At 32.1% G+C, this 12,342-nt stretch overlaps 1 protein-coding gene across 1 annotated transcript in view; it reads right to left on the minus strand.

Annotated features, from left to right (window-relative positions):
* The window catches only part of LOC104747840, an 8,307-nt gene continuing 7,876 nt past the window's right edge, over positions 11,912-12,342 (minus strand). The window contains exon 19 of the mRNA XM_010469544.1: positions 11,912-12,337. Coding sequence (XP_010467846.1) covers positions 12,263-12,337 — 75 coding nt within the window. The 3' untranslated portion in view covers positions 11,912-12,262. The remainder of the gene's footprint in view (positions 12,338-12,342) is intronic.

Consider the following 12,342-nt stretch of genomic DNA (forward strand, 5'->3'; position numbering starts at 1 on the left):
AGCTTCTCGCCGGATTTCGTTCCTACAACCACAGAAACTCATTCCCAAGCCACAAGAAAGCTTCCTAACGCCCATACCAACAATCTAAGAAGTCTAACAACACCAAACAAGCAAGTTAAACGTTCCTCTAGCTTAGATAAGCCATGGTCATGCACTTACCTGTGCCAAGACGAATCTGAACAACAAACAAGCAAGAACACGCTTCTAGGAAGCTCCTACAACAATCCCAGCTACAGATCTCACCAAGAAACGCCTCAAATCTCCAGAAAACACCAAGAACTTTCAGGAACTCTTTCTCCCTTCTCTTTTCTCTCAAAAACGGCTACACGCCGAATGAGACAAAAAGTTGACTTAAGGGTTTCCCTAACCCAAAACGCAGAGAATTGCACATGCATCGACCGATGCATCGACCGATGCAATCCCCTAAACCGGGATTTCGGTTCACGGATGTTACATTTGCATTTTAAAAAAAAAATCCAATAAAAGAAATCTGTTTTTAATTTTTTTTCATATGTGTTCAAATGAAAAACGCACTATGTTGAAGATAACTCCATCAACGGTGCGGGACACCTTAAAATTCGCTTTTCATGATTAATTGATTAATTAAATTTTAATAATTATACAATAAATATTCATAACTATAAATAACAAAATAAATAATAATAAATTCATATATGTCATAACTAGCAAAATTATGAATAAATAAATAGTATTTTTAGTTATGCATAAAAAAAAATTTACATAAAAACTTGAACTTTTAATTTTACAACTAGCCGCCAATACAACCAAAACCAAAACAAGATAAAACCAACACACAAAACCAAAAGAAAGGTAAATGCATCTCCAAACATATATTATGATTTGAATATGGCAGAGCTCACTTTGTTGAGAAGTCTAGTGTTCACCAACATATATTTTGCCTCATAGGCTTTCAATGTTTTAAAATCTTCTTTAATTTCCTTCTTGTCCTTTGAAGGCACAACCTTCCATTCTTCTTTCACAAATTATGCATCACTACTTTGGCCAAATTAGCAATGACACTAGGGAGGAATGATTTCTCAAACAATCAGACTTCAAACAATCAAACTTCCAAATAGTCTAGGCAAGTTTGTAACAGGTAAGATAATGAGCTTGCGTAAAGGTTTTTTTCCCCAATTACTTTTTCTTCAACCATCTCATCTTGTCACTCAGTTGCTTCATAGTCTTAAACTCAAATAATATGGACTTTTGAACAAGTTTGTAAAATGCAGACTTGTCATTGAGTATTGAATGATGATCTATCATTAATTGGAGTAAGATTACTTCATCTTCTTCACTCCATTTTTTCCGAAAGTGAGTCCCCACCACCACTTTGCCACGTTTTGAAGAAGTACGCCTCTCTTCATTAGCACTTTGTCTTTGTCTCTTCTTCCTTGAGGAAGCAGGAAGCAGAAGCAGCCACAGGAAGAGAAGAAGCAGTCACAAGAGGAAGAAGCTCTAATTTAACTTGAACTTTTAATTTAAATAAATACTTTTAAAGATAAATATTTTTTCATTAACAAAAATAAATAATAAATTACAATTACATTAATTATTTATATAGTTACTAATTTATTCATGAAATCATTATTATACTATAGAAATATATGGTTAATTTTATTGTGAACCGCAATTACTTTTTTCACCAATCAAATATCATTCCATACCACTTATTTTGTATTAACCGCAATTTTCCGCAAATGTATTTTTCTATAATGCAATTCATTGGTTTATGTTACTAATATCAGTTAAAACAGAAAAGGAAAAGAAGATGCATTTGATACTCATTAGCCGCCAATACAACCAAAACCAACACACAAAACCAAAAGAAAGGCAAATGCATCTCCAAACAAACATTATGATTTGAATATGGCATAGCTCACCTTGTTGAAAAGTCTAGTGTTCACCAACATATACTTTGCCTCATAGGCTTTCAATGTTTTAATGTCTTTTGAAAGCAAAACGTTACATTCTTCTTTCACAAATTTTGCATCACTACTGAGGGCCAAACTAGCAATTGCATTAGGGAGGAATGATTTCTCAAACAATCAGATTCCAAACAATCAAACTTCCAAATAGTCTTGGCAAGTTTGTAACAGGTAATATCATGAGCTTGCGTAAAGGTTTTTTCCCCCACATACTTCTTCTTCAACCATCTCATCTTGTCACTCAATTGTATCATATACTTAATTTAAATAAATACTTTAAGTTATGCATAAAAAAAATATGTACATGAAAACTTGAACTTTTAATTTAAATAAATAATTTTAAAGACAAAAAAAAATTTCATTAACAAAAAAAAATAATAAATTACAATTATATTAACTATTTATATAGTTAATAATTTATTCATGAAATCATTATTATACTATAGAAATATATGTGTAATTTTATTGTGAACCGCAATTACTTTTTCACCAATCAAATATCATTCCATACCGCTTATTTTGTATTAATCGCACTTTTCCGCAAATGTATTTTTCTGCCGCCAATACAACCAAAACCAAAACAAGATAAAACCAACACACAAAACCAAAAGAAAGGCAAATGCATCTCCAAACAGACATTATGATTTGAATATGGCAGAGCTCACCTTGTTGAGAAGTCTAGTGTTCACCAGCATATACTTTGCCTCATAGGCTTTCAATTTTTTAAAATCTTCTTCAATTTCTATGTTGTCCTTTGAAGGCACAACATTCCACTCTTTTTTCACAAATTCTGCATCACTACTGAGGGCAAAATTAGCAATGGCACTAAGGAGGAATGATTTCTCAAACAATCAGACTCCAAACAATCAAACTTCCATTTCACAAAAAAAAACAATCAAACTTCCAAATAGTCTTGGCAAGTTTGTAACAGGTAAGATCATAAGCTTGCGTAAAGGGTTTTTTCCCCCACATACTTCTTCTTCAACAATCTCATCTTGTCACTCAATTTTTTCATATACTTAATTTAAATAAATATTTTTAGTTATGCATAAAAATATGTACATGAAAACTAAAACTTTTAATTTAAATAAATAATTTTAAAAATAAATGGTTTTTTCATTAACAAAAGTAAATAATAAATTACAATTATATTAATTATTCATATAGTTACTAATTTATTTATGAAATCATTATTATACTATAGAAATATATGTGTAATTTTATTGTGAACCGCATTTACTTTTTCACCAATAAAATATCATTCCATACCTCTTATTTTGTATTAACCGTACTTTTTCTGCAAATGTAATTTTCTGCCATGCAATTCATTGGTTTATGTTACTAATATTAGCCCAAATAGAAAAGGAAAACAATATACATTTGATACTAATTAGCCGCCAATACAACCAAAACCAAAACAAGATAAAACCAACACACAAAAAACTAAAAGAATGACAAATGCATCTCCAAACAAACATTATGATTTGAATTTGGCAAAGCTCACCTTGTTGAGAAGTTTAGTATTCACCAACATATACTTTGCCTCATAGGCTTTCAATGTTTTAAAATCTTCATCAATTTCCTTCTTGTCCTTTGAAGGCACAACATTCCATTATTCTTTCACAAATTCTGCATCACTACTGAAGGCCAAATTAGCAATGGCACTAGGGAGAAATGATTTCTCAAACAATCAGACTCCAAACAATCAAATTTCCAAATAGTCTAGGCAAGTTTGTAACAGGTAAGATCATGAGCTTGCGTAAAGGTTTTTTTCCCAATTACTTTTTCTTCAATCATCTCATCTTGTCACTCAATTGCTTCATATTCTTAAACTCAAATGATATGGACTTTTGAACAAGTTTGTAAAATGCAGACTTGTCATTGAGTATTGAATGATGATCTATCATTGATTGGAGTAAGATTACTTCATCTTCTTCATTCCATTTTTTCTGAAAGTGAGTCCCCACCACCACTTTGCCACGTTTTGAAGAAGTACGGCTCTCTTCATTAGCACTTTGTCTTTGTGCTAATGAAGAAGCAGGAAGCAGAAGCAGCCACAGGAAGAGAAGAAGCAGTCACAAGAGGAAGAAGCTCTAATTTAACTTGAACTTTTAATTTAAATAAATACTTTTAAAGATAAATATTTTTTCATTAACAAAAATAAAAAATAAATTACAATTCTATTAATTATTTATATAGTTACTATTTTATTCATGAAATCATTATTATACTATAGAAATATATGTGTAATTTTATTGTGAACCGCATTTACTTTTTCACCAATCAAATATCATTTCATACCGCTTATTTTGTATTAACCGCACTTTTTCTGCAAATGTAATTTTCTGCCATGCAATTTATTGGTTTATGTTACTAATATCAGCCTAAACAGAAAAGAAAAACAAGATGCATTTGATACTAATTAGCCGTCAATACAACCGAAACCAAAACAAGATAAAACCAACACACAAAACCAAAAGAAAGGTAAATGCATCTCCAAACATATATTATGATTTGAATATGGCAGAGCTCACTTTGTTGAGAAGTCTAGTGTTCACCAACATATATTTTGCCTCATAGGCTTTCAATGTTTTAAAATCTTCTTTAATTTCCTTCTTGTCCTTTGAAGGCACAACCTTCCATTCTTCTTTCACAAATTATGCATCACTACTTTGGCCAAATTAGCAATGACACTAGGGAGGAATGATTTCTCAAACAATCAGACTTCAAACAATCAAACTTCCAAATAGTCTAGGCAAGTTTGTAACAGGTAAGATAATGAGCTTGCGTAAAGGTTTTTTTCCCCAATTACTTTTTCTTCAACCATCTCATCTTGTCACTCAGTTGCTTCATAGTCTTAAACTCAAATAATATGGACTTTTGAACAAGTTTGTAAAATGCAGACTTGTCATTGAGTATTGAATGATGATCTATCATTAATTGGAGTAAGATTACTTCATCTTCTTCACTCCATTTTTTCCGAAAGTGAGTCTCCACCACCACTTTGCCACGTTTTGAACGAGTACGGCTCTTTTCATTAGCACTTTGTCTTTGTCTCTTCTTCCTTGAGGAAGCAGGAAGCAGAAGCAGCCACAGGAAGAGAAGAAGCAGTCACAAGAGGAAGAAGCTCTAATTTAACTTGAACTTTTAATTTAAATAAATACTTTTAAAGATAAATTTTTTTTCATTAACAAAAATAAAAAATAAATTACAATTATATTAATTATTTATATAGTTACTATCTTATTCATAAAATTATTATTATACTATAGAAATATATGTGTAATTTTATTGTGAACCGCATTTACCTTTTCACCAATCAAATATCATTTCATACCGCTTATTTTGTATTAACCGCACTTTTTCTGCAAATGTAATTTTCTGCCATGCAATTCATTGGTTTATGTTATTAATATTAGTCTAAACAGAAAAGGAAAACAAGATGCATTTGATACTAATTAGCCGCGAATACAACCAAAACCAAAACAAGATAAAACCAACACACAAAACCAAAAGAAAGGCAAATGCATCTCCAAACATTTATTATGATTTGAATATGGCAGAGCTTACTTTGTTGAGAAGTCTAGTGTTCACCAACATATATTTTGCCTCATAGGCTTTCAATGTTTTAAAATCTTCTTTAATTTCCTTCTTGTCCCTTGAAGGCACAATCTTCCATTCTTCTTTAACAAATTATGCATCACTACTGAGGGCCAAATTAGCAATGACACTAGGGAGGATTGATTTCTCAAACAATCAGACTCCAAACAATCAAACTTCCAAATAGTCTAGGCAAGTTTGTAACAGGTAAGATCATGAGCTTGCGTAAAGGTTTTTTTCCCAATTACTTTTTCTTCAATCATCTCATCTTGTCACTCAATTGCTTCATATTCTTAAACTCAAATGATATGGACTTTTGAACAAGTTTGTAAAATGCAGACTTGTCATTGAGTATTGAATGATGATCTATCATTGATTGGAGTAAGATTACTTCATCTTCTTCATTCCATTTTTTCTGAAAGTGAGTCCCCACCACCACTTTGCCACGTTTTGAAGAAGTACGGCTCTATTCATTAGCACTTTGTCTTTGTGCTAATGAAGAAGCAGGAAGCAGAAGCAGCCACAGGAAGAGAAGAAGCAGTCACAAGAGGAAGAAGCTCTAATTTAACTTGAACTTTTAATTTAAATAAATACTTTTAAAGATAAATATTTTTTTCATTAACAAAAATAAAAAATAAATTACAATTATATTAATTATTTATATAGTTACTATTTTATTCATGAAATTATTATTATACTATAGAAATATATGTGTAATTTTATTGTGAACCGCATTTACTTTTTCACCAATCAAATATCATTTCATACCGCTTATTTTGTATTAACCGCACTTTTTCTGCAAATGTAATTTTCTGCCATGCAATTTATTGGTTTATGTTACTAATATCAGCCTAAACAGAAAAGAAAAACAAGATGCATTTGATACTAATTAGCCGTCAATACAACCGAAACCAAAACAAGATAAAACCAACACACAAAACCAAAAGAAAGGTAAATGCATCTCCAAACATATATTATGATTTGAATATGGCAGAGCTCACTTTGTTGAGAAGTCTAGTGTTCACCAACATATATTTTGCCTCATAGGCTTTCAATGTTTTAAAATCTTCTTTAATTTCCTTCTTGTCCTTTGAAGGCACAACCTTCCATTCTTCTTTCACAAATTATGCATCACTACTTTGGCCAAATTAGCAATGGCACTAGGGAGGAATGATTTCTCAAACAATCAGACTTCAAACAATCAAACTTCCAAATAGTCTAGGCAAGTTTGTAACAGGTAAGATAATGAGCTTGCGTAAAGGTTTTTTTCCCCAATTACTTTTTCTTCAACCATCTCATCTTGTCACTCAGTTGCTTCATAGTCTTAAACTCAAATAATATGGACTTTTGAACAAGTTTGTAAAATGCAGACTTGTCATTGAGTATTGAATGATGATCTATCATTAATTGGAGTAAGATTACTTCATCTTCTTCACTCCATTTTTTCCGAAAGTGAGTCCCCACCTCCACTTTGCCACGTTTTGACGAAGTACGGCTCTCTTCATTAGCACTTTGTCTTTGTCTCTTCTTCCTTGAGGAAGCAGGAAGCAGAAGCAGCCACAGGAAGAGAAGAAGCAGTCACAAGAGGAAGAAGCTCTAATTTAACTTGAACTTTTAATTTAAATAAATACTTTTAAAGATAAATATTTTTTCATTAACAAAAATAAAAAATAAATTACAATTATATTAATTATTTATATAGTTACTATTTTATTCATGAAATCATTATTATACTATAGAAATATATGTGTAATTTTATTGTGAACCGCATTTAATTTTTCACCAATTCATACCGCTTATTTTATTAACTGCACTTTTTCTGCAAATGTAATTTTCAGCCATGCAATTCATTGGTTTATGTTACTAATATTAGTCCAAACAGAAAATGAAAACAAGATGCATTTGATACTAACTAGCCGCCAATACAACCAAAACCAAAACAAGATAAAACCAACACACAAAACCAAAAGAAAGGCAAATGCATCTCCAAACATTTATTATGATTTGAATATGGCAGAGCTCACTTTGTTGAGAAGTCTAGTGTTCACCAACATATATTTTGCCTCATAGGCTTTCAATGTTTTAAAATCTTCTTTAATTTCCTTCTTGTCCCTTGAAGGCACAATCTTCCATTCTTCTTTAACAAATTATGCATCACTACTGAGGGCCAAATTAGCAATGACACTAGGGAGGATTGATTTCTCAAACAATCAGACTCCAAACAATCAAACTTCCAAATAGTCTAGGCAAGTTTGTAACAGGTAAGATCATGAGCTTGCGTAAAGGTTTTTTTCCCAATTACTTTTTCTTCAATCATCTCATCTTGTCACTCAATTGCTTCATATTCTTAAACTCAAATGATATGGACTTTTGAACAAGTTTGTAAAATGCAGACTTGTCATTGAGTATTGAATGATGATCTATCATTGATTGGAGTAAGATTACTTCATCTTCTTCATTCCATTTTTTCTGAAAGTGAGTCCCCACCACCACTTTGCCACGTTTTGAAGAAGTACGGCTCTCTTCATTAGCACTTTGTCTTTGTGCTAATGAAGAAGCAGGAAGCAGCCACATGAAGAGAAGAAGCAGTCATAAGAGGAAGAAGCTCTAATTTAACTTGAACTTTTAATTTAAATAAATACTTTTAAAGATAAATATTTTTTCATTAACAAAAATAAAAAATAAATTACAATTCTATTAATTATTTATATAGTTACTATTTTATTCATGAAATCATTATTATACTATAGAAATATATGTGTAATTTTATTGTGAACCGCATTTACTTTTTCACCAATCAAATATCATTTCATACCGCTTATTTTGTATTAACCGCACTTTTTCTGCAAATGTAATTTTCTGCCATGCAATTTATTGGTTTATGTTACTAATATCAGCCTAAACAGAAAAGGAAAACAAGATGCATTTGATACTAATTAGCCATCAATACAACCGAAACCAAAACAAGATAAAACTAACACACAAAACAAAAAAGAAAGGCAAATGCATCTCCAAACATATATTATGATTTGAATATGGCAGAGCTCACTTTGTTGAGAAGTCTAGTGTTCACCAACATATATTTTGCCTCATAGGCTTTCAATGTTTTAAAATCTTCTTTAATTTCCTTCTTGTCCTTTGAAGGCACAACCTTCCATTCTTCTTTCACAAATTATGCATCACTACTTTGGCCAAATTAGCAATGGCACTAGGGAGGAATGATTTCTCAAACAATCAGACTTCAAACAATCAAACTTCCAAATAGTCTAGGCAAGTTTGTAACAGGTAAGATAATGAGCTTGCGTAAAGGTTTTTTTCCCCAATTACTTTTTCTTCAACCATCTCATCTTGTCACTCAGTTGCTTCATAGTCTTAAACTCAAATAATATGGACTTTTGAACAAGTTTGTAAAATGCAGACTTGTCATTGAGTATTGAATGATGATCTATCATTAATTGGAGTAAGATTACTTCATAGAACACTCCATTTTTTCCGAAAGTGAGTCTCCACCACCACTTTGCCACGTTTTGAAGAAGTACAGCTCTCTTCATTAGCACTTTGTCTTTGTCTCTTCTTCGTTGAGGAAGCAAGAAGCAGAAGCAGCCACAGGAAGAGAAGAAGCAGTCACAAGAGGAAGAAGCTCTAATTTAACTTGAACTTTTAATTGAAATAAATACTTTTAAAGATAAATATTTTTTTCATTAACAAAAATAAAAAATAAATTACAATTATATTAATTATTTATATAGTTACTATTTTATTCATGAAATTATTATTATACTATAGAAATATATGTGTAATTTTATTGTGAACCGCATTTACTTTTTCACCAATCAAATATCATTTCATACCGCTTATTTTGTATTAACCGCACTTTTTCTGCAAATGTAATTTTCTGCCATGCAATTCATTGGTTTATGTTACTAATATTAGTTCAAACAGAAAAGAAAAACAAGATGCATTTGATACTAATTAGCTGCCAATACAACCAAAACCAAAACAAGATAAAACCAACACACAAAACCAAAAGAAAAGCAAATGCATCTCCAAATATTTATTATGATTTGAATATGGCAGAGCTTACTTTGTTGAGAAGTCTAAGGTTCACCAACATATATTTTGCCTCATAGGCTTTCAATGTTTTAAAATCTTCTTTAATTTCCTTCTTGTCCCTTGAAGGCACAATCTTCCATTCTTCTTTTACAAATTATGCATCACTATTGAGGGCCAAATTAGCAATGACACTAGGGAGGAATGATTTCTCAAACAATCAAACTTCCAAATTGTTTAGGCAAGTTTGTAATAGGTAAGATCATGAGCTTGCGTAAATATTTTTTTTCCCAATTACTTTTTCTCCAACCATCTCATCTTGTCACTCAATTGCTTCATATTCTTAAACTCAAATGATATGGACTTTTGAACAAGTTTGTAAAATGCAGACTTGTCATTGAGTATTGAATGATGATCTATCATTGATTGGAGTAAGATTACTTCATCTTCTTCACTCCATTTTTTCTGAAAATGAGTCCCCACCACCACTTTGCCACATTTTGAAGAAGTACGGCTCTCTTCATTAGCATTTTGTCTTTCTCTCTTCTTCCTTGAGGAAGCAGGAAGCAGAAGCAGCCACAGGAAGAGAAGAAGCAGTCAAAAGAGGAAGAAGCTCTAATTTAACTTGAACTTTTAATTTAAATAAATACATTTAAAGATAAATATTTTTTTCATTAACAAAAATAAAAAATAAATTACAATTATAATAATTACTTATATAGTTACTATTTTATTCATGATATCATTATTATACTATAGAAATATATGTGTAATTTTATTGTGAACCGCATTTACTTTTTCACCAATCAAATATCATTTCATACCGCTTATTTTGTAATTTGTATTAACCGCACTTTTTCTGCAAATGTAATTTTCTGCCATGTAATTCATTGGTTTATGTTACTAATATCAGCCCAAACAGAAAAGGAAAACAAGATGCATTTGATACTAATTAGCCGTCAATACAACCAAAACCAAAACAAAATAAAACCAACACACAAAACTAAAAGAAAGGCAAATGCATCTCCAAACATATATTATTATTTGAATATGACAGAGCTCACTTTGTTGAGAAGTCTAGTGTTCACCAACATATATTTTGCCTCATAGGCTTTCAATGTTTTAAAATCTTCTTTAATTTCTTTCTTGTCCTTTGAAGGCACAACCTTCCATTCTTCTTTCACAAATTATACATCACTACTGAGGGCCAAATTAGCAATGACAATAGGGAGGAATGATTACTCAAACAATCAGACTCCAAACAATCAAACTTCCAAATAGTCTAGGCAAGTTTGTAACAGGTAAGATCATGAGCTTGCGTAAAGATTTTTTTCCCCAATTACTTTTTCTTCAACCATCTCATCTTGTCACTCAATTGCTTCATATTCTTAAACTCAAATGATATGGACTTTTGAACACGTTTGTAAAATGCAGACTTGTCATTGAGTATTGAATGATGATCTATCATTGATTGGAGTAAGATTACTTCATCTTCTTCATTCCATTTTTTTCTGAAAGTGAGTCCCCACCACCACTTTGCCACGTTTTGAAGAAGTACGGCTCTCTTCATTAGCACTTTGTCTTTGTCTCTTCTTCCTTGAGGAAGCAGGAAGCAGAAGCAGCGACATGAAGAGAAGAAGCAGTCACAAGAGAAAGAAGCTCTTGGATTCTTGAAGCAGACTCGGCATTCTAGGATTCTTCAGACTCGGATTCAGATCCACTCTTACTGCTCGCCGATGAAGAAGCTTGTTGTGGAGGTTTCATAGCTTCTGGAACCACAACCGGAGGAGCAGATGTTCCTCTTTCTTCTTCAAAGTCGGCATTCTTGGATTCTTCACACTCGGATTCAGTTCCATTCTTAATGCTCGCCGATGAAGAAGCTTGTTGTGGAGGTTTCATAGGTTTTGGAACCACAATCGGAGGAGCAGATATTTCTCTTCAGATTCGTCGGACCCGGACCCATCATCTTCATCAGAGGAAGCTTCCTCATCGGAGCCAGCTTCATCCTTGCTGGAAGATTCTTCTTCGGCATCTGGAACCGATGCCAATTCCTCCCTCTGTTTCTGCAACGCCAATTCTTCCTCCCTCTGTTTCTTCAACGCCAATTCCTGATTATCCTTTGCCATGATCCTGAGAGAGATATCAAGAGAGCCGAGAGATAGAAAACTTTTTGGAATTGATTTTACTTTTTAAGGTTTATGCAATAGAATGAGAAGTCTGGTTGGGTGACATGGTTTATCTAAACCACAAATAAACCAACTAATATATCACACTAATAATTAAAAAATTTCACCATTTAAAGTGATGCACCTCAATAAAATTTATAGATTCTATCTTTTTCAAAAAAGTTATGCACAATTAACCCACTTTGAATCGCTTCTGAAAATTTGCGGTTGAATCTGATTGTGAAACATGAAATCAACCACTTGAATGAAGCAAAAAAGGGTGTTCAAGTGTTCTGTACAACTTTAACAAACAAAAGCTTCAAAAGCTTCTACTGAGAGATGACTAATATACAAGAGTACGAAAGAAGTTTCCAAACAAGTTTCTCTCTCTCTCTGCGTATAAAGGGTAGTAAGTGACCCTCATTTGCTTCTTGTTATCGGTTTTTGTATGATTTGACTTTGGATGGTATCTTCAGTTTGTATTGTATAAGTTGATGAGCTTCAGCGACCCCCATTCTCAAAGCTCGATAGTCGTGAGTCTGATAAAACACTAAATAGTTGTGTGTCTACAAATAACTGCA

Source organism: Camelina sativa, chromosome 15 (assembly GCF_000633955.1).
Source record: "Camelina sativa cultivar DH55 chromosome 15, Cs, whole genome shotgun sequence".
NCBI classification, from domain to species: Eukaryota; Viridiplantae; Streptophyta; class Magnoliopsida; order Brassicales; family Brassicaceae; genus Camelina; species Camelina sativa.